We start from the raw sequence: 26,462 nt of genomic DNA on the forward strand, positions 1-26,462 counted from the left end.
ATATTATCTGTCAGTGGACAGCAAGTGTGCTCCAAATGTGACAAAAGGCTACAATGGAAAAAAAAACTGTAAGCAGAGACTCAGGATCATATAGAGCACCCAATGAGCCACAGATGATGATATGTGAGTCATTTAGGAATAAAAGGTGCCATTTTCCTACGCTTCCATGTTACCGTGAAGGTCTGGGTTCACCTTTCTTCATCAGCACTTCCCAAACCCACGACATCTAGGAGGACAAGGGCAGCAGGCACATAGGAATGCCGCCACCTCCAAACCTCACACCATCCTGACATGAAAATATATCATCATTCCTTCATTGTCGCTGGATGAGAATCCTGGAACTCTCTCCCTGACAGCACTGTGCGTGTAACTACACCATACGGACTGCAGCGGTTCAAGAAGGTGAATCACCACCACCTTTTTTTAATTTATTCACGGGGTGTGGGCTTCGCTGGCTGGACCAGCATTTATTGCCCATCCGTAGTTGCCCTTGAGAAGGTGGTGGTGAGCTGCCTTCTTGAACCGTTGCAGTCCATGTGGTGTAGGTACACCCACAGTGCTGTTAGGGAGGGAGTTCCAGGATTTTGAGCCAGTGACAGTGAAGGAACGGCGATATATTTCCAAGTCAGGATGGTGAGTAACTTGGAGGGGAGCTTCTAGGTTGTGATTTTCCCATGTATCTGCTGCCCTTGTCATTCTAGATGGTAGTGGTCGTGGGTTTGGAAGGTGCTGCCTAAGGAACCTTGGTGAATTCCCGCAGTGCATCTTGTATATGGTACAGACTGCTGCTAATGTGCATCAGCGGTGGAAGGAGTGAATGTTTGTGGATGGGGTGCCAATCAAGCGGACTGCTTTGTCCTGGACGGTGTCAAGCTTCTTGAGTGTAGTGGGAGCTGCACTCATACAGGCAAGTGGGGAATATTCCATCACACACTTGACTTGTGTCTTGTAGATGGTGTACAGGATTTGGGGAGTCAGGAGGTGGGTTATTCGTCACACGATTCCTAGCCTCTGAGCTGCTCTTGTAGCCACAGTATTTATATGGCTAGTCCAGTTCAGTTTCTAGTCAATGGTGATACCCAGGATGTTGATAGTGGGGGATTCAGTGATCGTAATGCCATTGAACATCAAGGGGCGATGGTTGGATTCTCTGTTGTTGGAAATGGTCATTGCCTGACACTTTTGTGGTATGAATGTTACTTGCCACTTGTCAGCCCAAGCCTGGATATTGTCCAGGTCTTGCTGCATTTGGACATGGACTGCTTCAGTATCTGAGGAGTCATGAATGGTGCTGAACATTGTGTAATCATCAGTGAACATCCCCAGTTCTGACCTTATGATGGAAGGAAGGTCATTGATGAAGCAGCTGAAGATGGTTGGGCCTAGGACACTACCCTGAGGAACTCCTGCAGTGATGTTCTGGAGCTGAGATGACTGACCTCCCCCAACCACAACCATCTTCCTTTGTGCTAGGTATAAGTCCAACCAGCGGAGAGTTTTCCCCTGATTCCCATTGACTCCAATTTTGCTCGGGCTCCTTGATGCCACACTCTGTCAAATGCAGCCTTTATTTCAAGGGCAGTCAGTCTCACCTCACCTCGGGAGTTCAGCTCTTTAGTCCATGTTTGAGCCAAGACTGTAATGAGGTCAGAAGCTGAGTGGCCCTGGTAGAATCTAAACTGGGCATCAGTGAGCAGGTTGTTGCTAAACAAGTGCCACTTGATAGCACTGTTGATGACCCCTTCCATTACTTTACTGATGATGGAGAGTAGACTGATGGGGCGGTAATTGGCTGGGTTGGATTTGTCCTGCTTTTTATGTACAGGACAGACCTGGGCAATTTTCCACATAGCCGGGTAGATGCCAGTGTTGTAGTTGTACAGGAACAGCTTGGCAAGCGGTGCAGCAAGTTCTGTAGTAAAATTCTTCAGTACGATTGCTGGAATATTGTCAGGGCCCATAACCTTTGCAGTATCCAGTGCCTTCAGCGACCTCTTGATATCACATGAAGTGAATCAAATTGGCTGAAGACTGGCATCTGTGATGCTGGGGACCTCCGGAGGAGGCCGAGATGGATCATCCACTCGGCACTTCTGGCTGAAGATTGTAGCAAATGCTTCAGCCTTATCTTTTGCACTGATATGCTGGGCTCATCCATTGAGGATGGGGATGTTTGTTGACCCTCCTCCTCCAGTGAGTTGTTTAGAGTTGAGCATTAAATGCTGGCCTTATCAGTGACACACACAACTCTTGAATGAATAAACATGACCAGGAAAAGATGCTGAAATTCAGTTGATATTCTGGTGTTGAGGAAGGTCTACTCAATGCAGTTCAAAATGTACAATGACCTTTAGTTCATAACAGACCATGAAATTCACAATTCCCTCAGCTAACCTTCAAAGAAAACCTGAGCGAAAGCCAGGGCGGTTACAATCATCTAACAAAATGAAAAACATGATGATGCCTGATTCATTTCATAAAATGCTTTGCTTAGTAAAAAAGGTTGACAACTGAAAGCACAAATCCACAACTTAATGAATTGTTGCTAAGTGTGAATCTACTATTTCAGTGATAGATACATTATAGCAGTGACTGCACTTCTAAAGTGCTTTGGAACATCATGGGATAATGAATGCAGCTATATAAATGCAAAGATAAAAGCAAAAAACTGCGGATGCTGGAAATCCAAATCAAAAATAAAAATAAAAATACCTGGAAAAACTCAGCAGGTCTGGCAGCATCTGCGGAGTGGAGCACAGTTAACGTTTCAAGTCCGTATGACTTTTCAACAGAACTGTTGAAGTTCTGTTCAAGAGTCATACGGACTTGAAATGTTAACTGTGTTCCTCTCCGCAGATGCTGCCAGACCTGCTGAGTTTTTCCAGGTATTTTTATTTTTATTTATATAAATGCAAAGTTTTCTTGAAGCAGAGGAGACATAGAAAATAGGAGCAGGAGTAGGTCATTCTGGTCATCGAGCCTGCTCCGCCATTAATGATTGTGGCTGATCCCCTACCTCAACACCATAATCCTGTACTATGCCTGTACCCCTTGACACCTTTAGAGTCCAGAAATCTATCTATTTCCTTCTTAAATATATTCAGTGCCTTGGCCTCCACAACTTTCTGTTGGAGAGAATTCCACAGGTTCACCACCCTCTGAGATAAGCAGTTTCTCCCCATCTCAGTCCTAAATGGTCTACCCGATGTCCTGAGACTGTGACCTCTTGTTCTAATAGAAGCAAAGGGCAGGATTTTATGTTCGACGGGCGGGCGCGTGCCCGACCCGATCGGGTGTAAAATCATGTGCGATACCGTCGGGCGAGCGTCCCGATATCATCACGCTCTCTCACGCACGCCCACCAACAATTAAGGGGACTATTAAGGCCCTTAAGCAATGAATTAATTTGTATTTTTCGCTGCCTGTCTAACCTTATGGTTTGCGGGCGGGTAAGTAGGCCAGGCGGCCTCTGCATTTTTAACAAAGCCTCATCCATGGGTGGGATGAGGTTTCCAATGGTAAATAAAAATCCATTTTTCGCCATCATTTTAAACATGTCCTGCTTCATGTGACTGAGTCACATGTGGGGCCATGTTTATATTGTCTTTAAAATCTTTATCTTCATTTCTCCAATTCTTCAAGTTCAAATAGACAAGGTTGTAAAGAAGGCATATGGAATGCTCTCCTTCACTGGCAAGGTATAGAATATAAAAGGATATAATGTTGGAATTGCATAAAACACTGGTGAGGCCACAACTGGAGTATTGTGTGCAGTTCTGGTCACTTTACAGGAAGGACGTAATAGCTCTGGAGAGAGTGCAGAGGAGGTTTACAAGAATGTTGCCAGGGTTAGAAAAGTGTAGCTACGAGGAGAGATTGGATAGGTTGGGGTTATTTTCCTTAGAACAAAGAAGGCTGAGAGGTAACTTGATTGAGGTGTACAAAATTATGAGGGGAATAGATAGAGTGGACAGGATAGAATTGTTTCCCTTGGTGGAGAATTCTAGAACCAGGGGACATAGATTCAAGATAAGTGGCAGAAGGTGTAATGGGGACATGAGGAAGAACTTTTTTACACAGAGGGTAGTGGGTGTCTGGAATTCGCTGCCCAAGTTGGTGGTAGAGGCAGAAACTTTAAACTCTTTTAAAAAGTACCTGGATCTGCACCTAAAGTGCTGTAAGTTGCAGGGCTATGGGTCGAGTGCAGGGAAGTGGGATTAAAAAGGGCACCTGGGTGTCCTCGGGCTGGCATGGACAAGATGGGCTGAATGGCCTCCTTCTGTGTTGTAACTTTTCTATGGTTCTATGGTTCAGCTCCCTGAGGCAGTTCTGTGCCCTCAGGGAGCTTTCAGCACGCGCTCCCCCACGCTCATCCTCCTCCCGCCCCACCCCAGCAGCGCTGAACTCCTCAATGCCAATTAACAGCTAGCCAGCATGAAATCGAGGTCGGGGGCCATTAGCGGGCGACGGGCCATTTCCCGGCCACTCCCAGGCCCGCCCACCGCACCCGCCCGTCGAACAGAAAATCGTGGCCATAGAAAATAAACAGGTCAAGAAGTGATGGTTCTTGATGTCATGACTATGTTTTAAAATGCTAGCTGTAGTTTGTTGGATTAAAGGATAAAATAGAGATTGATGAAGAATTCAAAATTTTTAAGATCTATGGAAAGCTATAAGAAAGGCTTGATTTGAACATGGTGGATGTGTAAGCGGGGGAAATACCATTGAGGATGCTGTTTGAGGGAACATGAAAGGGGACCAATAGTCATAATTCAATAGAAAGACTACACAAGGAAAACTAATATTGAATTGAAAAGATAACTCTGAGGGAGCACACTAACAAATGAATCAAAAAGAACTTTCAAAAATTCAATTTTTATTAAATACACCTATCTCGGTACCAATAATCACCAGTCCTGGAGACATAGAAAAGAAATTACAACCTACTAATTAATACTGCATTGCGTTTTATAAATATATTTTACTTGCACATGACTGTACAGAGTAACAGGAAAGAAATTACTTCATTACTTGATTGGTGCCGAACAAAATACTCTAAACATCGTGGAATAAAAAAATGAACAATAGCAAAATACCAAGTAACAATATTACTGCTACATCACACCGTTTTATAAATTTTCTACCCCATTGATCGCCGTTTAGAACAGCATAGAGTCTGAGAGTACAGAATGAGAAACAGATATGCATTGTAACATTTTATTTCGAGACAGATAACTGTAACTTTGAAACATGTTTCAGAGAGAGACAGATAAAGAAACAGATTTCAACTGGTCTGGTTTGTAACGAGGGAGGAAAGTCTAGAGGATTTGGAATTTCAAATTCAAACTATTCTTTCCAGTTGCTACTGAACAAAGTTATTTGATTATACCTTGTATTTTTTTTTAGTTTTTTTTTTACTTCAATGGACATTGGAATTGGAGCACAGATTATAAATCCCATTGCACTTGCGCCAGTGCTTTCTATTCTTTACCTTTTTCACTTTGTCATTCAATAGTCTTCCTTTTCAAAAACTTCTCCAGTTCCCCATTGAATGAATATAATGTCTGCCCCACAAGCCCCTTGAGCTATGTTGTTCATTGGGACCTCTCCAATGCCGTAGCCTTGTGTGTCCTGTGCTGATTCTGGTGGGTGTGGGGTGGGGTTTAATCCAATTATTTAATCCAACCAGCCCTAGAAGCTGATCGAGAAATCTGACCATGGATTAGCACCTCTAATTATCCACCTCTATCCACCTCCTATCAAGAGAGGGTCCCTCCCCCTTAAGGGTTAAAAAAAAAATCGAAATTAAATTTACAGTTTTTTTTCCTTGGTTAGGCATGTTGAAAATGCTTCTAACAAAAAACCTGCATCTTTTAGACTTCCCTTTCTCTTTCAAAATGATTAGTTCTCTTCAAAGTTGTAAACAACCAAAAAGACCGCTGCAAACTCCCAACCTTCCTATGTCACGCCTAGCTCTGCTAACTGAGCTGACGTAGAGTGAACACGTCTCTTTTAGCGTTATGTGAGAAATGGGGTTAATATTTTATATTCATTTCTTTAATTTATGGCTTTTTGCCTGGAAAACAAGTTGCTGTTAGAAGATTGGTAATGTCAGTTTTCATTTCCAGTGAAATGTTCAGAGGGAATTTAAAGTTACCCAGAGACTGTAGCTGATGAGCAATCGGCGACAAGCTTTCTTTGTCCTAATCCCATAAATATATCAGCTCTCCTCCAAGGACACCTCAGCTCAAGTGAAGTGATAATTCGCCTATAGGAGAATCTTGAGTCTCTGCAACAGTCTCCAGTTGAGTGATTCGATTGGCAGCTCAGTCAAGGTAAAGCCATGATGAGCTTGGTTTGGGGGTGGGTGGGGGGGGGGGGGGGTGTTTTCTGTTAAAATCTGAGTATTGGCAGCTAAGTGGATGAGGTAACGTAGAAAAATGCAGATTCTCACAAAGCCAAAGTGAAAAAAAGGTTGCAAAAGTGTTGTTTAGAACAGATTCTTCAGAATTCAACAAAGCCTAGCCTGCCATCTCTTTAAACTCTGTGACAAAATGGGACCTCCACTAATTCATTTTTACGGTAATTATATGTGCAATTATCATTAATCATAGTTCTTATTGTATACATGTAGTTAATAATAGTTATCAATGTATATACTAATGGTTATCAATGTATATGTTGAAAAGGGGATTGAATAAATATTTAATGTGCAAAGATTTGCAGGTCCAAGCATTAAGGGCAAATGGATGGCACCAATTGGATAAGTCTTTCAAAGAGCCAGCGAAGGCAGTCTGGCCTTAATGGTCTCATTCTGTGCTGTATCATTCTTTGGTTGTATGTATAATTATTGATAATAAGAGCCATCATTGTACGCTTATGAAAGCCAATAAATCCTATGAAAGCCAATAAATGCTTTTATACCTTCTTATTGTGAGGAATCACTTATACGCTTATAAATAAGAACATCCTGTCCTTAACAATTAACTCACTCTGTCATCTAAGTCGCACAAAACAGCAATGCCAATTCTTGCCCCTTTTCAAGGTTTAATGGTTTAATTTCTAAAACGTCCTTCATCTCTGCAGGTATTCTGAGTTTCTGTTGCATTGCTGAAAACACAGGTAATATTTCTCAAGTTCCCGATTTAAAGTCCACCGGGTAGTGCAGAGATAATGCACAGATCCCACAGCTGTTCACCATTAAGAGGGGATGCTCAGTTAGCTGAAGATTAAGTTAACTGTATGAATAAAAACCAGAAGTAGGTCACTAGATCACCCAGGATTTAAGAAGAACCGTCTTTAATATTTGTAGTTGACAGGTGTTTCCCCAATTCAGCCTAGCCAATGGACAAAACAAATCATAGGCTGTGTACTTGCAATTTGCCCATGTCATTCTAGGTGCGTGCTACTCCCCTCCCCCGGCCGACTGGGGACACTGGGTTGTGAAATCACCTATATTATCTTTGTGAGTTGAAATTGCAGTTATGATGATATAAAACCGATTGTAATGACAACATGGCTAGACAGAAATCCATCTTGATGGTCACGGGTCAACAGGTGATATCACATTGGCTGTATATGTCCATCCTGCTAATCAGCTCTCTTGTCATCAATGGCTATAAGCAGCAAGCATAATGGTCAGCTGATGCGATACCGCCCATTCTGCGCTACCACCCAGCACAGATTTCTAGCCCATTGAATCCACAGGCTATAGGGGTAAAGCCTCTTCAATGTGGCTGACTGACTTTGCAGAAAACCAACGCTTTTGAAGGGCAACCACAAAGCTCCTTCTGAGTGACAGTGACTTACAAAGTATCAACAGAAGAAGGGAAAATAAAAGTTTTGTGGCTGATGTCCTAACAGCCTGGCATTAAAGTTTGAAGATCAGACCAAGGAGATTGCAGTACCTCATAAAAGAAAAATCAATAATATACTTGCAAGGCAGCAATAATGATTCAGCATATGTTTGCATTCTCTTGGGAGGTGATTACATTTGCAGAACCGGGTGCCCTTTCTGTACTCCAATTGTCTAGGTTGTTTGTACTCCGTAACACAATATTAAAGAGGATGTTTTCATTATGTTGCAAACATAACACTTATGACATGTGCCATCCTACAAGACAACCTGATGAGATGGATTCAGATGAAGAAGGCATTTGATCTCAACCTTTCGGGTTCCCATTGCATTATCTGGCTGTTTCTTAAACAAGCCCAGTACCCTGGTGTTGAACACCCTGCCTGGTAAAACCAATCTGGCCATTGATCACTAGTTGATGAAGATTAGGCGTGGTTCCTTCCAGCTATGCTCTTCCCCTGAGCAAAGGAGGCGAGGTATCTTCCCCAATGAAAAGCAAGCCACTTCGAAATAAAAAACTGGATCATAGAAATATGTCAATACATGCAGGGGATCTTGGAAGTGTGTTACTACTGACAAGGCTTTATTCACGGGTTGACAATATTTGCAAAGAGTCACCAGGGCTAGGTCAAATATTTTGTGCAGGGTGGATCCTGATTGTGTTAATATTTATTAGGCATTACTAGTAGCAGGTGAATATTTGAAGGGTACCTCAGGACTGTGACAAATAGTTGAGCGTCAGAGCGATTGTGTTTTTTAATTGGCTATGGGTCAGGAATAGTGTGTCAATATTTGCAGGGATCCTAGGAATGTGCTCATATTGGCTTAGCATTACTATTGCTTGGGAGTGTGTCACTATTTGGGTGGAGTGATAGGGAGTTCTTAGGCGTGTATCGGTATTTCCAGGGGTTGCTTAGGAATATGTCTGAATTTTGCGGGGGGGGGAAACAAGTGGTATGGTGATAATGTCACAGAACTAGCAGCTGGCGGAATTTAAATTCAATTAATAAATCTGGAAAATAAAGCTAGTCTCAAACTATTACTGATCAATGTAAAAAAAACTATCTGGATCACGAATGTTCTTTAGGGAAGGAAATCTGCCATCCTTACCTGGTTGGACCTACATGTGACTCCAGATCGACAATAATCTGGTTCCCTCTTAACTACCCTCTGAAATGGTCTAATAGCCACTCAGTTCAAGGGCAGTTAGGGGTGGGCAACAAATGCTGGCCTTGCCAATGATGCCCACATCACATGAGAGAATTTTTAAAAATAGGCAATTCCCAATGCTGTACCCACAAACAGCGACCACTCATTTGTACCCAACCTTTCATCCACTATATCTGAGGGGAAAACATATAGCAGGTTAACCTTGAGGTCATATGTGTATATTTATTAAAGACTATCAACCTCATGATTAGAATTGGATATCATTCAGACATTTTCCAATTCAGGTCATGTTTTGTTTCAGATTCAGTCAGGTTCTTACTTCTACTCAATACAGGGTTTTCAGTTCTGAAGTTTTTTTGTTTACAAGATTAATGGAGTTGTGACTATGATACATCCTTTACAACACAATGGGGCTTTTGGAAAAACACACACTTCTTTATAATGCACAATATGCTTTGCTCCCAAGGGCTGTGCTGTAACAATGGTGATTTTTGAGGTCATGTGGCTCAGAGCGATTATACTAAAAATAGTCAAGCAATGGTAAACCAGCATCTCTACATGATTAGCAAAATAATTAGTAGCGCTCAGAATATTTACTCAGAATTGTTGCAAAGGAAAACTTTCAGACAAGGTGCTGGGAAAAGTCAGATTGGATTAAAGGTGGACATCAGAAAGGTGCAACTAGAAAATCTTCTTCACAGGTCCCTCTCTGTTTTTTTGTATCTCCCAGCAGATTTGTGGGTTGAGGGGGTGGTGGGGTATGGGAGCAGAGGAGGTTGGAAACAGGGGGTGTCGGAAGTTTCCACTCGTGATTCTCCAACCATCACGAGCACGGGGTACGTCTGATGGACCAGTGGTCTTTTCCTGTCCGTGATTGATGCACGGTCATATGAAGTTTCCAGAAACAAGAGAGGTAGTGGGCTCTCTGCCTCACTTTCCTATGTGTGTGTGATGCTCTGGCATGTGAACTCTGAAACTAGTTCGTGCTTGGGGTGGAGTTCTGCTGTACATCACAAAAATAATTTACAAAGCACTTTTTAAATATATATATATATGTCTGCGTGTGTGTGTCTGTGTGTGCACTTGTGTGTGTATCAATCTATATGGTGAGCAATGGAATAAAGGACTCAACTCCATCTGGCGCCACGTTATGTCCAAGAGATAACATCTCCCATGTTATTAAGTCGCAAGATTAGGTATAGCTCCTTCCAGTTATGCTCTTCCTCCAAGCAAACCAAGTGGTCGTTTCATATTCCGGGTACAAAAAGAACATGTATTATTTTCACAGCAATGTCGCCGAGGTCAGGTCATAGGATTAGACCCAAGATTTTCATAAAATGGAATTAAATAAAAGCAGTGAAAAATTACCATTACGCGGGGAATGACGAGTGTAAACTCTGGAGCTGTTTTCTTTTCATTGGTGTCAGGGATGTGGATGTGGCTGTTTCCCAAAACCTGGATTCCAATCAATACGCATAACTAACATATCAAGATGTACCCGCACCCTCTTACTGTAGCTCTGTCTCAGTTTTTTCATTCGACTTTCCTTCATTACTGCGGACTTGAGTTAGCAACTGCTTGCCACACATGCACATTGCATCCATGTTCAATCCAATATGAATAGGTTGAACCTTGGCCTTTGCTGAGATTTCAACTGAGCTAGCAATAGGGGCATTAAACTTGACTTTAGCACTCCTCACCAAGAAGGGGGGAAATGTCAGGACTCCTGTACCTCATCACAAGTGTGTGTGCTTTCCAGGGAAGACCATTATTGGACATGGCTGTGAAGTCTCATGTGGTTACATAGGAACAGGAGTAGGTCATTCAGCCCCACAACCTGTTCGGTCATTCAGATAATCATGGGTGATCTGTATCTTAACTCCACTTAACAGCCTTGGATCCGCAACACTTAATACCCTTACCTAACAAAATCTACTAATCTCAGTTTTAAAATTTTCAATTGACCACCTCCTGGCCTCAATAATTTTTTGAGGGAGATAGTTACAGATTTCCATGACCCTTTGTCCTGGAATCACCTCGGAATGGCCCAGCTCTAACTTTAACATTAAGTCCCCTTGGTTCTGGATCCTTTCATGACAAGAAAATAATTCTCTTTCTACAATATTGAATCCCCCTCAAACACCTCAAACAGATCTTTTGTACTCAAGGAATGCAACCTGTCCTCATAATTTAACCGTTTTAACCCTGATGGTAAAGTAGCCCGACAGTACTCCCTGTCCAAACTCTTGGCTGGAGAACTCTAAAATCCTCACTTTTATTTACATATTCCTCCAAGGTTCCAACCCACCTTATCTCCATTATACCTCACCTCCAATTCTGGCCTCTTGCACATCACCGACTTCAGTTGCTGCACGCTTGGCAGTTGTGCCGTCAGCTCCTTAGATCCTGATGTTTTGGAATTCTCTCCCTGAAACTTTCCGCCTCTCTAGCTCTCGCTCCTTCTGTAGGACATTCATTGAAATCTCCCTCTTTAACCAAGCCTTTGGTAACCTGTCCAAATATCTCCTTATGTGACTTGGTGTCAAATTTTGTTCAGTAACACCCCTGTGAAATACCCTGGGGCTTTACAACATGTTAAAGGTGCTATATAGTACAAGTTGTTGCTGATGCTGTATCAAGGGCTCAAGGCTTGTCAGGAATGTTCCCCAAAACTGAGTCAGCGCTGAATTGGTGAGGGAGAAACTGGGTTGGAGAAACAGCAACAGGAGTCAAACAGAAAATAAAACAGTGAATAGCTGCTTGTCTTTCATGCAGTACATATAATGGTAATTTTTTCCTCTGCTGTCTTCATATGGAGTTTACAAAATTCTTATTTCTACTCCCCTGAGCTGACCTAGAGTTAGCAGGAAACAATAGGTTATATCCCTGTCCTGACAAGGTGAACAGAAGTGTAAACCAGTCATTTGTCATGTGCCATGTACTTTGAACATAACATTTGGCCATTTAGTCTGCAGAGTCTGGAGCTAACTCATAGCACAGACAGCAAATCCCAGCTGTTAGTGTTATTAATCTGCTGCTATAACTGTAGTAACGAGGAGGGCCTGTATCGCTGTCAGATGAAATATTCCTTCTTGCCTTCACTAATGGAGTCCTGGTAATTGGCATTGTTCTTCAGTGTGGTGTCAGCATTCTCAGCATATTCTGCTCCCTTTGTTTCGTTGGTGCGGTATGTGCCTTTGTGTCTGTATAATAAGCGTCCCATTACAGCAACGACACAGAGGACGACGAAGATCACCACTGCTATCACGCCTGTGAATTTTACAGACAGAAGTGTTAGTAAAGAGGAACCAGCCACTTGTACAACAGAGAGTGTCTGTTCAGAGCACCACAACAGCTACCTGGATTTAGACATCTTTAACATAGTAAAACATCTCAAGGCGCTTCACAGGAGTACTATCAAACAAAATTTGACACCGAGCCATACAAGGAGATATTGGCGCTGCTGACCAAAGCTTGCTCAAAGAAGTAGGTTTTAAGGAGCATCTTAAAGGAGGAGAGAGAGGTAAAGAGGTAGAGAGGTTTAGAAAGGGAATTCAAGAGCTTAGTGCTGAGCGAATTGAATCTACAAATTCCAATAGAGGGTGAAGGAAATCTGGGATGCATAAGGTTAGGATTGGAGGAACGCCAAGTTATTGAAGGGTTGTTGGCCTGGAAGAGGTTCCAGAAATAAATGGAGAGTCCAACTATGCAGGAAATTGAATGCAAGGATTTATAAAAGTTGAGATGTTGCTGGACTGGAAATCAATGTAGGTCAGCAAACACAGGGATGATGGATGAACAGGGCCTTGTGTGAATAAGGGTATGGCAGCAGAATTTTGGATAAATCAGCACAAAGATACAATGCACACAGCTGTCTGATGTGAAAAATAACACAAGGAGGAAAAATGTCCAGGAGTCTAACTCTTATTCAGGCCCCTCTCAAAGTGTATAGATTAAAAAAATATATGCAGGAAATCTGTTTAATGTTATGCTAAAACTTTCAATTCTACTATCTTCACGGAAACCCTAATGTGCGTCCTCCTTCCCTGCTAGGCTGCTCTGGTAACATTCCCATAGGTTTAAGGAATGGTTTTATGTAAAACAAGGCAACAACTGCAGGTCAACCAGAGGGCTAAACTGGACCACAGGAACTTAGGAATTGTGAGATGAAAATAGACCAAGGTTCATTGAGTTCACCTTCTGGTAGTTGCACAATACCATGCTAATGGAGTTGGTGGCCAAACATCAATCAATCTCTTTCAATAAGCCTACAACAACCCAGACACTGGCATCACTGGTTGGGAAATTGCCACTTCCAGCTGAGAATATGGGCAATGCAAGAAGTGGTCAAGGGCGGAGGATCTAACTCCAAGCTCTGCATCTGTCTGGGTAATAAAACTGGCTGTCGACTTTCCATTTGTTTCTGTTAATTACATCAGCCATATCTGGTCAGAATCGAACCTGCGCAAAAGATCAGGGAATGATATAATGTAAGTGAGCTGTGTCCAAAGCCACTGTTTTAAGATCCACACCATCAAAGTTAGGCCCCATCCTCAAAACTGGTCATGGCCCCAAGCCAAAATTTCGAGATGACATGGGTTCGGGAAGGTTCTTCAAATTGCACTCATTTACTAAAGCGCATGACACATTTTCAGGTCAAAAACATTGTTGAGTTATTAGGAAGTGAACTGCTTCAAAACAATGAATCTATTGGATAGTTCAGTGTAATTTTCTTTAAGCCATTTTGAGTGATTTTAGATCAGGTTACTCACAGTGTGGAGGAAATGCTTATTTGTGCTTCTAAGCCTTGATGGGTGAAATTTAATGCTTGTGACTGTGGGCCCATCCACCAGCTGGAGATGTGTTCATTCCGTCCCTCCCCCCACCCCCCCGCCCCACCCCCTGCAGCCCACCGCCCCAACTCACTGCCAATCAGGCATTCAACTGGTTGGAATTGGTGCTGGGAGTGCGGGCCACTGCCGGTACTGCACATGGCCCAGGTTGCAGGGTCACTGCTGGAGCCTGGGTTGAAGGTAGGTTAGGTGGGGCTCACCAGCGCTAGTTGGCAGGGGGGGTGGGGTGGCAGACAGGGAGTGAGGGAGGGTTAGTATCTAGGGCAGATGAGGGGTCTTGAGCTGTGGGTGGTCCATGCGTCCAGTGGGTTCCATCGTTGGGCATGGAGGTCCAAGAAGAAGGGGGCGACCCTCACCAGGCTGCAGGCACACATGTCAAGGTTTAGGTGGCAAGTTGCCAACATGGCGTGATCTGCTACCCCATTCTCCCTCCCCCGCACCAACATCTCACTGGCTGAATACTCTTAAGGGCATCAATTGGCTTAAGGGAATCTCACTTTGGGTCCATTTCAGGCTGATGGTGTGATAGTCTCCTCTCTCTTCAGGCTGTGGCGGGGTGGGGTCCAATGAAAAATGGGCTTCAAGCTGCTTAATTCAAATTCTAGTAGGTACAGCATTGCCCCGGGATTGTCCTGATGTTTCCAGGAATTAAAGGTTAATCTCCCGAAGATTAATCTGATGACAGCAAAATCTGAGGGAAAAAGTATTAGGGGAAATAATGAAATCATGTGTTTACTTTGTATGCTTTGGTTAATTGTTTATAAAAAATATTGGATGGAGATGGGGGTTTGGTGACTGGGCAAGGCAAGAGGTCATGTGGTGAGCCTTTCTTCTGCTTCTTCTTTAGTTGTGTGGCAATCCTAAGTGACTACAGGACCTTGACTATAACATGGTGCAACCAGGGAGCTATTCACCAATTGCCCTTCAAAGGATACTTTGGGCAGAACTTCTAGGTGGGCGGGCGGCATCGATTAGCGGGTCTGGGATTGGCTGGACAACGGACCATCGACCACAGTTGACCCTCCACCGCCACGATTTCACGCCGACTGGCCAATTAACGGCCATCGAGCGTGAAGCGCGCGCTGAAATGCTCAGTGCTGCCAGGGTGCGGGCAGGAGGAGGGCGGGCGCTGACATAAGCGCAAGCACGGGCGAGCGCTGAAGGAAAGCTCCCCAAAGGCAGAGAGCGGCCTCAGGGAGCTGAAGCCTTGAAAACAGTGAAATGAAGTTCGTAAAATCAGGAATAAAAATGTCCAAGCATCACAATCAGTCCACCTGAGCAAATAGATGATAAAAATGCGGTCCATAGATTTTAATTTAATTTTTTTTTGTTTAACAATGGAAACCTCATCCCGCCCTTGGATGAAGTTGCATGAAAAATGCAAAGCCTGCCTGGCCGATTCACCCGTCCACCGACCGTAAGGTTGGATAGACCATGAAAAATCGGAGACAATTGTAACTTTAATGACCTTAACGGACCTTTTAATTGTTGGCGGACGTGCTTCCGACTTTTGCGTGTGCCCGCTGACCGAAATATCGCACGGGCACGGGATGATGTTGGGACGTTCGCCCGACGTCATCCCATGCAATTTCGCGTCCAATCGGGTCGGGCCGCACGCCCGCACACCCAACCTAAAAATTCTGCCCCTTGTGTGGGGAGTCGAAAAGGTCACACACTGGTGCACATCAACAACAACAACTTGCATTTATTAACGTCCCTCGTGGAAAAGCTGTCCCATTCTTTTTTTACAAAGGGGCAGTTGGCAGGGAGGGCGTGGGGTGGGAAGGGAGAGGAGAGGTGGAAATATAACAGATAGATGAAGTAAAGTGGTAGAGGCTGAGAAATGGTGAGAAAGTAGGAGGGGTGATCAGGAGCTTGGCTGGAAATTTTACCTCATTGTTGTTGGGCTTGAGGTCCACTATGGGCTGGATTTTACAGCCCTCTGCCGCGTGTTTGAAGGCTGTGGAGGGGGCTTATAAAATGCAGCATGTGGCCTGCCCACTGCCTTCCCACCTGCCAACTACCTGACAAATTTTATGCCGTTGGGGGGGTGTGGGGTGGATACATTGGTGACTGCTCGTCTTTGGGCCTTATGAGTCTCTTTACTGGCCAATTATTGGTCACTGAAGCGCCTCATCTTGGCCTTGCTGCTATTTTACCTGTGGCGGGATACGCCCAGGCCAAGTGAGTGGCCTGGCAATTTTTATTGGGTGAGCTGGTGTTGGGAATCACCGTTTGGGGTGTCCCCAGTGCCTATCGGAGACAAATTACCCTCCCCTTGACAAGATCATAACTCTAACCCCCCACCCCCCCAACACCTTCAACCATCGGCCCCAGACTTCTGAACCCAGAACCCCCACCTCCCTCAGCGCCCACACCACCCCTCCGCCCCACCTCCATCATTGGGGCCTGCCAGTCAGGCCCTGCCAAAAGCCTGGACTTAGCTGAGGTCTGAACTCCATAACTCTTCTACCTCACCCAGTCCCGTCCATACTCCCAGCATTAGCTCTGCTCGAACCTGGTGTTGCTGGGGTTGCAGAGTGGTCAGGCAAATGAATTGGCCTGCAGCTCTCTTAAGGCAGGGCTTCCTCCTCAGATGAGGAGTGGGAGTCTGGCCATCAGCCAGTTAACACCTCTCCGAGTATTAAATGGCTGCGGGGGGAGGGGGGGATGTTGGGAAAGGATGGGGGGTGGGTGGGGATCAGGGCACCCCAGAAAATCCAGCCCTTTATGGCTCCAAAGTCAAGTGTATGACTTATTCTTAACCTAGGAGTAGTCAGCTCAGATTTCTATCAATTACAGGCTTGCTCTTTAACTCTCTGATGAAAATGCCTTGCACCAACTGCGCGATCGATGATTGGGGAACCCAGCGCACGCTGGTCTGGTCTTACCTCCAATGACTGCTGAGTCGCTCCTTATTGCATTTGTTTGGAGCTTGCCCTCCTCAACTGCTCCAGGGTGATCTGCAACATAAAACAATGTTTCAATGGCAGCAAGAAAGGATTGTAAGTCTATCACGGAGATCAAGCCTTCTGATGTGGTCATGTCAGGTTTCCTTTGTCAGACCCGTAACTGGAGCATTGCACTCATCCCTTGGCATGAAACCTCAGAAAAGAAATATTGGCTTATGAAGAGGGGTTATAGACCAGGTTAAAAGGAGTTAAATTATGAGGACAGGTTGCTTAAACTCGCCAAGGATCCTTGGACAGCACCTTCCAAACTCGCAGCCTCCAATGCCTAGAAGGATAAGGGCAGCAGATGGGGGAACACTACCACCTGCAAGTTTCCCTCCAAGTCACACACCGTCCTGACTTGGAGCTATATCGCCATTCCTTGCAGTCACTGGATCAAAATCCTCAAACTCAATTCCTAACAGCGCTGTAGGTGTACCTGCACTAGATGGACGGCAATATTTAAAGAAGGCAGTTCACCACCACCCTCTCAAGTGCAATGAGGAGTGCGCAACAAATGCTGGACTTGCCAGCGATGTCCGCATCCCAGGGATGAATAAAAAACAAACTTGGCTTCTTTTCCCTTGAGTTTAAAAGCTTGAGAGTCCGGCTGAGGTGTGTCAAACAACAAATTGATTCGATAAGGTTAATACGGAGAAGCCATTTCCTGTAGTTGGGGAATCCAGAACAAGGCAGCGCAATTTTAAAATCAGAGCTCGGTCATTTAAGACCTGGCTGGAACATACAAAACATAAGATTGACAGGTTTGTTTTGGGCAAGGCTTATGAAGCAAAGATGGGTAAGTGGAGTTGAGGTATAAATCAGCCATGATCTAAATGAATGGCGGAACAGGCTGGAGGGATTGGATGGTTTTGTTCTTCCATTTTCAACTCTGCCTCTGGTTCTTTTTCGGACTGCTGAAGTAATACTTGGGGCGGCCGATTAACTCAGTTGGTTGGGGTGCGTGGAGCAGATTAACACCAATGGCACAAGGCTCAATCCCTGCTCTGGCTGAGGTAGACTGAGGGCCTGCCTCCGCACCAATCCCAAAGCAAAAAAATCACGGCACTTTGCCATGATTCGGCAAATAATTGCCGAGGGCCCCGTGCCTTTAGGCGGAGAACTGAAAGAGAGCATAAGAAGAATGAAATAATTGCATTTGTACAGCACCTATCATGTCCTCTGGGAGTCTCAAAGTCCCTTACAGCCAATAGATTGATTTTATTTTCTCTACTTACATTTCATGTCTGTGGGAGCCTTCTGTGCGCAAACTGGCTGCCACTTCAAAAAATACTTTGTCGTGCTTTAGCATGTCCTGAGGTCATAAAAGGCGCTATACAAATGAAACTTCTTTCTTTCCTCCTGTGCTCTACTGAGAAAATGTCAAACAGGTGTATTTAAATCTCTTAAACATTGTTTTAAACTATGACAAAGGCTTCAAGATGGCGCTCCTTTCCAAATAATAATTTCACAACTGTTTTTATTCAGTTGGCCACTTTCTTGGGCGTTAGCTGTTAACTCACAGGCTAATAATTCGTGGAAAATGTTGCTAAAAGTCAAATTCTCTTTGAAGCAGAAATGGGAAGAAAGGATAAAGTGTCAGCATTCTGCTCTACGAACCGTTAAACACTCTGGTAGTCTGCATCGCAGGTCTATGAAAAAGCAAACTGCTGTTTTGCCTTTTATAATTTTATGAAAAAAAAGGAGCACAGGGATAAATTACAGTAATCAAGCTGTTTATTTTTCTTCTTCAAGGCTAGTGCAAAGATACAGGTAATGATGTCAAGGCATATAGCTGTCATTGTCTCCAATTAATCATACAGTGTGCAACAAGACTGACATTGTTATGTCACAGCACCTTTCATGACCTCAGAACTCCCCTAAGAGCTTTACAGTCAATGAAATACTTTTTAAAGTGTACTCATGCTTGGGATGTAGGAATGTTGCGCACAGCAAGCCCCCACAAACAATAAACCTAATGGGCAGAATATTGCTGTCGGCCTGCAGGGTCGGGCCCGACACGCATAAAATGACATGAGATGGCGTTGGGGGCGTGCGTCCCGACGTCACCGCGCGTCGTTTCGATATTGCGTTCGGTGGGCGCGCGCCGGAGGCGGCCGTGTGCCCGCCGAACTGTCAACGACCTATTAAGGCCATTAAGAGAGCAATTTGCCTTATTATCAATGCTTAAGGTTGGTGGGCAGGCGAAGAGGCCAAGTGGCCTTTGCGTTTCCCAGGAAACCTCAACCACGGGCGGGATGAAGTTTCCTGAAGGTTTTACAAAATTAATAAATAAATTTTGTCAACTTCACAAACGTGTCCCGTTTAAATACTTTTTTTTACTTTACTTTTAAAAACTTTTATTATCCACTTAATCTCTCTGTGCCTCAGGGAGATTTCTGCGCTCTTTCACACGCATGCACGAAAGAGTGCAGGCCCCGACTCTCCCTCCTTCCCCCGCCTGCACAGGTAGCGCTGAGCGCTACCGGCCGCGCGTTACGCTGGGCAGGCCTTAATTGCGCCCACGTAAAATGGCGGTGCGAAGCCGATCGCGGGCGGCAATCGCTTCCACCCCACCCCTGCCCGCTCCCGTCCAGCCCGCCTGCCATGGGTAAGATTCTACCCAATGATCAGATAATCTCTTTTCGGAGTTGATTGAGAGAAAATTATTGGCAAGGCCAACTCCCTTGCTCTTCTTTGAACAGCGCAGTGGGATCTTTTCCTTTAAGTGCATCTGAGAGAGCAGACAGGGACTTTGTTTAACATCTCAGATAGATGGCAGCATCTTGAACAGTGCGGCATTGGAGTGTCAGCCTAGATGTTGAGCTCAAGCCTCTGGAGTGAGACTTGGAACGCATGAACCTTCTGAATCAAAGATGAGAATGATATACTCACTGAGCCACAGCAAATATCTCGGTGAAGAAAATGAATGACCTCAAATATCCATCACTTTGCCCATCTTCCTGTAATATAACGCCACCTTTAATGCCCATCCAGACATATAAATAAGGGCCTGAATTTTAGCTTTGGCAGGTGCGCGCTATCGGCGGGCCCGGGAGTAGCCGGGAAACAGGCCTCCTGACCGCGATCGCCACCGGACCACGATTTCATGCCGGCTAGCCAATGAATGTCCATTCGGCGTGAAACGCACGCTGAAAAGCTCAGTGTTGCCGGGGTGTGGGCTGGAAGAGGGCAGGGCGATGACGTTTCCGCGGGGCGCGGGTAAGCGCCGCGAGAAAGTTCCCTGAAGGCAGACGGCTGCCTCAGGGAGCCGCAGACCTGGAAATGCTCAAATAAAGACTTTAAAAGCTGCAAAAAAAAAATAAAAAATCCATGCATCACAATCAATCACCTGAAAACATAACTGATAAAAATGCTGTCCACAGATATTTTATTTTTATTTTATTTCTTAACGGAAATTTCATCCCGCCCTTGGATGAGGTTTGATGAAAAATGGAAAGGCCGCCTGGCCTATTCGCCCGCCCGCCAACGGTAAGGCCGCGAAAAATCGGAGACAATTGCGCCGTTAATGGGCTTAGTTACCCTCTTCATTGTCAGCAGGCGGGCTTCTGACTTTAGCACGTGCCCACTGGGCGAAGTACTGCGCGTATGCGTGATGACGTCGGGGCGCTCGCCCGACACCTTCTCATGCGATTTTTACGCCCGATCGGGTCAGGCGCGAGCCCATCCGTGGGACGTAAAATTCAGCCCAAGGTCTCATCTTAAAATCTCAACCAAAATATGACACCTCTCTCAATGCAACACTCTCAGAGAGCTGCACTGGGTGGGGGTGGAGCTTAGATTATGTTATTCATGTTAAACCAACAGCCTTCTGACTCAGAAGTGAGGCCTCCTATGAATGGGATGCGAGCCGACACCAGGGCACGGCAATGGGGACCTGAATCCGCAAGTCCTGCCCCCCCCTATATCTGGCATCCACCATTTTTGCTGGTGGGGGAGAGCGAAGGTGGGATGGATCTCGCACACGCGCGGTTCATGGCGGCAGCGTGCGATTACCGAATTTGTGGAAAACACAAATTCTAAAACTACTGGAGTTCTTTGAAGAGGTCAGGTACCCTTTTGGGATTTTTAAGAGTCGTCATGAGTGTGCATAAAAGGTGGATAAGGTTTGTGGAGCTGTGAAGCTGTCAAGTTATTTGAATACTCTGCTCTTTAAATTTTGAATAAAAGCAAAATAGCTGTGTCACTCAGTTGAACAAAAGTGGGGTGGAATTTTATGGTCCCTCCCATTGTCAGGATTTTCCAGCCCTGCAGAAGTCAATGGACTTTTGAACGGCTGCATTTTACAGCCCCACCCCCACTGTGTCCTATAAAATTCTGCCGGTGGTGTTTGCAATTTCAATAAATATTTGTTGACATAATCCTGGGGGCTATCATTATAGTATTAGCACTGCTTGACTGTTTCTACAACCTATCATTATCACAGTGTGGGGGGGGGGGGGGGGTGGTCAGTAAGTTCACAGTTTAATTGACAGCTGGGCTATGAATACAGATGTTTGTTTGTATAAGGGATTAAGTAGTTGAAGGTAATTAAATGTATTGAATTGGCTTTTATCAATGAGAGTATTTTTTAATGTATAATGAAGTCCATAATAGATACTTTAAATGATTTTAGTTTCATCTCAGCATGGCTCCTGAGGTCCGCCCATGTGGATACTGAGTGAGTTGGCACGAGGGTGTAAGGGTAAAGAATGGTGGGTGGGGCATGGGTTGGCATAAGTTGGCATGAGGTTGGCATGGAGGCTGAAAGGGGTCATGGGGATGAGTGGGGTCATGGGTTGGCATAAGTTGGTATGAGGTTGGCATGGAGGCTGAAAGGGGTCATGGGGATGAGTGGGGTCATGGGTTGGCATGAACTGGAATTAAGTTGGCAAAAAGGCTATAGGGGCCGCAGAGAGTGGGTAGAGGGGCATGGGGGTTATGATGGACCATAGCAAATGGTTGTAGGGCATGAGTTGGCATGAATGGGGCATGGAGAGTGTTTGGAGAGGTGAGGGGGCATCGAGGGCTCAGGGGTGAGGCCAGAGGCTTCTTATATTACAACTGGGACAAAGTCCCAGGGCACCGATGCGGGCCTTTTAAAGCGCTTACCTTGGCACTCAGCAGCTCCTGTGGCTGCCTCTGCACTGTATTTGGGGGCAGTGAGCCTGACTCCAGCACACACCAAACAAAAATCTAGTCACTCGGGGAGTCTTGCCTGAGTTGGATTTGGGGACCTGTGAAATTTCCCAATTCAGCAGCAGAAATTCAAGTCCAGGTCTTATAAGTTTGTCACATTTTTGGTGGAGGCCAGTAATTTTTTTAAAGTAGACAAAATTTGGAATCCCAGTTATTTACTAAAATAATAAAACCACAGGATTCCACAGTTTAAAACAGGATTTTTTTTTATCGGGCAAGAGTCAACAAAGCAAACACTTTGCTTATTATTGCTGAAAAAAGAGGCAAGCTATCAAAGCTCCTCATCTTGCACTCATCAGGGTAGCTCTCAATAATTTTCCAACTTTGTTCAAATTGAGCAGTTAACTATATTCTCAATGGCAACGCCTCCATCAATCAGAATCCATCTACCAATCAATCAGCACTCTCTTCTCATGCAGTATAAATTGTTGTTCTGTTACTGTTGTAAAATTATTATGATATATCCTGATGAGTGCAAGACAAAAAGCTTTGATAGCATGTCTCTTTCTTCAGCAATACTCAAGTTTGATACTAACAAATGACAGTCTGTTTATTCTCAGCTTCTGGTTCTAGCCTCTGTCTTCTTCAGCCTTCTTCAGCTGCACCAGTGTCTTGTACTGCACCAGTGTCTCATCAACTGCTACTACTCAGCTTGGACTGATCTATGTCCTTTTATATCTTCTAAACAGGTTCAGTTTGCCAGAAGCTTTGATTGGGTCCTGATGGGCTTCAGCCTGGGGCCTTAAAAGAGGTGGTGAATGGAGTGGTAGATGCGTTGGTGTTAATTTTCCAAAATTCCCTAGATTCTGAATGGTTCCATCAGACTGGAAAGTAACAAATATAATGTATTAGCATGGACTGAAGATTGGCTGGCTGGCAGAAAACAGAGAATATGCATAAATGGGTATTTTTCTGATTGGCAGGATATGACGTGGAGTCCCACAGGGGTGTGTGCTGGGGCCTCAACTTTATACAATTTATATCAATGACTTAGATGAGAGGAGTGAAGGCACGATAGCTAATTTGCAGACTACAGAAGGATAGGTAGGAAAGTATGTTGTGCCGAGGACATAAGGAGGTCATAGACAGATCTCGATAGGTTGAGTGAGTGGGCAAAAGTATGGCAGATGGAGTATAGTGTGAGGAAATGTGAAGTTGTTTCAGTTTGGCGGAAAGAATAAAAAAGTAGACTATTACTGAAATGGAGAACGGCCGCAGAATTCTGAGGTACAGAGTGATCTAGATGTTCTAGTGCATGGGTCACAAAAAGGTCGTATGCATGTACAGCAAGTAATTAAGAAGGCTAATGGAATGCTGTCCTTTATTATGAGAGGAATTGAACATAAAAGTAAGGATGTTATGCTTGTTATGCAGGGCATTGATGAGATCACATCTCAAATACTGTGTGCAGTTTTGGTCTCCTTATTTAAGGAAGGATGTAAATGCTTTGGAGGCGGTTCAAAGGAGGTTTACTAGATTGATACCTGGAATGAGAGGGTTGTCTTATGAGGAAAAGTTAGACAGACTGGGCTTGTTTCCACTGGAGTTTAGAAGAGTGAGGGGTAACTTGATTGAAGTATACAAGATCCTGAACGGCATTGATAAGGAGGATGTGAAAAGGATGTTTCCTCTTCTGGGTGATTCCAGAACTAAGGGGCACTGTTTTAAAATTAGGGGTCGCCCTTTTAGGACAGACATGAGGAGAATTTTTTTCTCTAAGAGGGTTGTGCGACTTTGGAACTTTCTCCCTCAGAAGGCGGTGGAGATGGGGTCATTGAATATTTTTAAGGTGGAGGTAGATAGATTCTTGTTAAGCAAGGGGAACAAATGTTATTGGGGGTAGATGGGAATGTGGAATTCGAAACACAAGCAGATCAGCCATGATCTTAATGAATGGCAAAGCAGGTTCGAGGGGCTGAATGGCCCACCTCTGCTCCTATTTCATTTGTTCATATGTTCCTACATTCCAAACCTCAGTGCATTTTTGTTTCCTTATTAACTGAGGGGGTCAGTTTCCTTTCTCTGCTTGTTCTGTTTCCCTTGATGTTCCCCTTTTCAGTTCAGTTTCTGCTTTAGTTAGCGTCTGCCTAAAGAAAACCCTACCAATTACATTTAAAGATACAGATTCCCTCATGTCCTAAATATCTTAAAACGAGTCTCACACCAAAATGAAACAGCTGTAAAGAAATGTGAATTGCCTGTTATGCCTGTTCCATTTCTGTTAGCTTTTGGAGAAACATTGAATGTTGAATTCAACACTGGGGGAGCAGATTGAGGAGCTGTAACTTTATGTTACAAAAGGATATGAAGGCTCTGTAAATAAGATTCACAAATAAGATTTGCAAGGATTATACTAGAACTGAGAAGTTATAACTAACAATAAGTCTGAAGGGGCCACGACGCTTAGCTCTAGAAAAGAGAAGGGGTAGCCTAATAGAGGTCATTAAAATTGTGTAGGGTTTTGATAGTGTAGAGATAGTGAAGACATAGCTTATAGTATAAATATAAGGCAGTCACTAATAAATTCATTAGGGAATTCAGGAGGAGTGTGGTCTCACTATCACAAGAAGTAGTTGAAGCAAATAGTGTTATAAAGCAATGCTTTATATTGGAAGTGATTTTATTCATTTATTGGGCTGAAACCACTGGTTGAGTTTTAAAAGACTGAACAATAGCATTTCAGTGACTTAAAACAGCAGCTTCTAAGATGGCTGAACATTTACATAACTGTACCATTCCAATTCCAAAGTTATTGAAAACAGAGTCAGGGCGTTTAGAAGAACCCAACAAACACAATCAGCTTAGAGGAATGTGAATAATCACATCTTCTGACCCATTTATAAATATTCAGACAATCACCTGTGTATTCAACTGTGTGGCAAACAAGCCATTAGACAAAATCACTTTGGACAATAGGCCCTGGCTAAGAAAGGAACTCATCCAGCCATCATCTAACAATGGACCTGGAATCAATTTGCTGTGACTATGTTCGGGTAACTGGTCAGTTGGTGGGAGGGAATAAGACCATAAGACCATAAGATATAGGAGCAGAAATTAGGCCATTCGGCCCATCGAGTCTGCTCCGCCATTCAATCATGGCTGATAAGTTTCTCAACCCCATTCTCCCGCCTTCGCCCCGTAACCTTTGATCCCCTTACCAATCAAGAACCTATCTATCTCGGTCTTAAATACACTCAGTGACCTGGCCTCCACAGCCTTCTGTGGCAATGAATTCCATAGATTCACCACTCTCTGGCTAAAGAAGTTTCTCCTCATCTCTGTTCTAAAAGGTCTTCCCTTTATCACGTGATGAGTCAGCTAACCCTCTTTTGTGTCTAAAGAAAGTGCTTTTTCCTTTGGGCCAGGGAACAGAAGAAGTTCCTTGAGTGGGCACACATATTCTCTCTCTCTCTACATCGATTTTGAAGTTTGAGCCCTGCCCGTTGTTTGACCATCCACATGCCTCAGGTGTTTTATAAAGAATCAACCCAACAGCTGCTGCTCAAAAAGAGAAGTTAAATTGTCTGTCAACATTTTTAAGTTGCCTCGATGTAGAATCCAGAAGGACCATCGAGCCCAGCCTGAAAGTGTCCAAGTCACCAATCTACAAGCCCGTATCCCATTGACATTTATCGGACTATAAAAAAAACCTTAGTCTATCCTCCCACTTTGTAACCTATTTTTTTTTTGTGTGTGGGTGAACCCTTGAAAGCATGTGTGTGAGAGAATCAGAGTGTTTTTATTATTTTTATTTAGATCGGGTATTAACTACATGGGTTTATGAAAGGGAAATCATGCTTAACTAATCTGCTGGAGTTTTTTGAGGATGTAACTAGCAGAATAGATAAGGGAGTAATAGATAAGTGGATGTGGTGCATTTGGATTTCATGAAGGCTTTTGAGAAGGTCCCACATAAGAGGCTAAAATTTAAAAAAAATAAAAATTTAAAAAATTACATCGGGGTAATATACTGGCCTGTTTGAGAATTGGTTGACAGACCGGAAACAAAGAGTGGGAATAAATAGGTCTTTTTCCAGGTGGCAGGCAGTGACTAGTGGTGTAGCACAGGGATCAGCATTAGGGCCCCAGTTATTCATGATATGTATAAATGACTTGGATGAGGAAACCAGATACAATATTTCCAAGTTTGCTGATGACACGAAACTGGGTGGGGTTGTGAGTTGTGAGGAGGATGCAAGGAGGCTTCAGGGCGATTTTGACAAGTTGTGTGTGTGGCCAAACACATGGCAGATGCAGTATAAATGTGAAGTCATACGCTTTGGTGTGAAAAACGGTAAGGCAGAGTATTACTTAAATGGTGATATATTGGGAAATGTGCATCTACAAAGGGATCTGGGTGTCCTTGTACACAAGTCAATGAAAGTAAACAGGCAGGTGCAGCAAGCAATTAGGAAGGCAAATGGCATGTTGGTC

General features: G+C 44.1%; 1 protein-coding gene across 1 annotated transcript in view; it reads right to left on the reverse strand.

The window, feature by feature from the left end:
• Positions 1–9,830: 9,830 nt before the first annotated feature.
• LOC144686222 (contactin-associated protein-like 5) overlaps positions 9,831–26,462 on the reverse strand; it is a 304,622-nt gene continuing 287,990 nt past the window's right edge. Inside the window, exons 10-11 of the mRNA XM_078551312.1 lie at positions 16,770–16,841; positions 9,831–12,295 (exon numbers count right to left, since the gene is read on the reverse strand). Of these exons, the coding sequence (XP_078407438.1) occupies positions 12,099–12,295; positions 16,770–16,841 (269 nt within the window). The 3' untranslated portion in view covers positions 9,831–12,098. The remainder of the gene's footprint in view (positions 12,296–16,769; positions 16,842–26,462) is intronic.

Source organism: Cetorhinus maximus, chromosome 11 (genome assembly GCF_964194155.1).
Source record: "Cetorhinus maximus chromosome 11, sCetMax3.hap1.1, whole genome shotgun sequence".
Taxonomy (NCBI): Eukaryota; Metazoa; Chordata; class Chondrichthyes; order Lamniformes; family Cetorhinidae; genus Cetorhinus; species Cetorhinus maximus.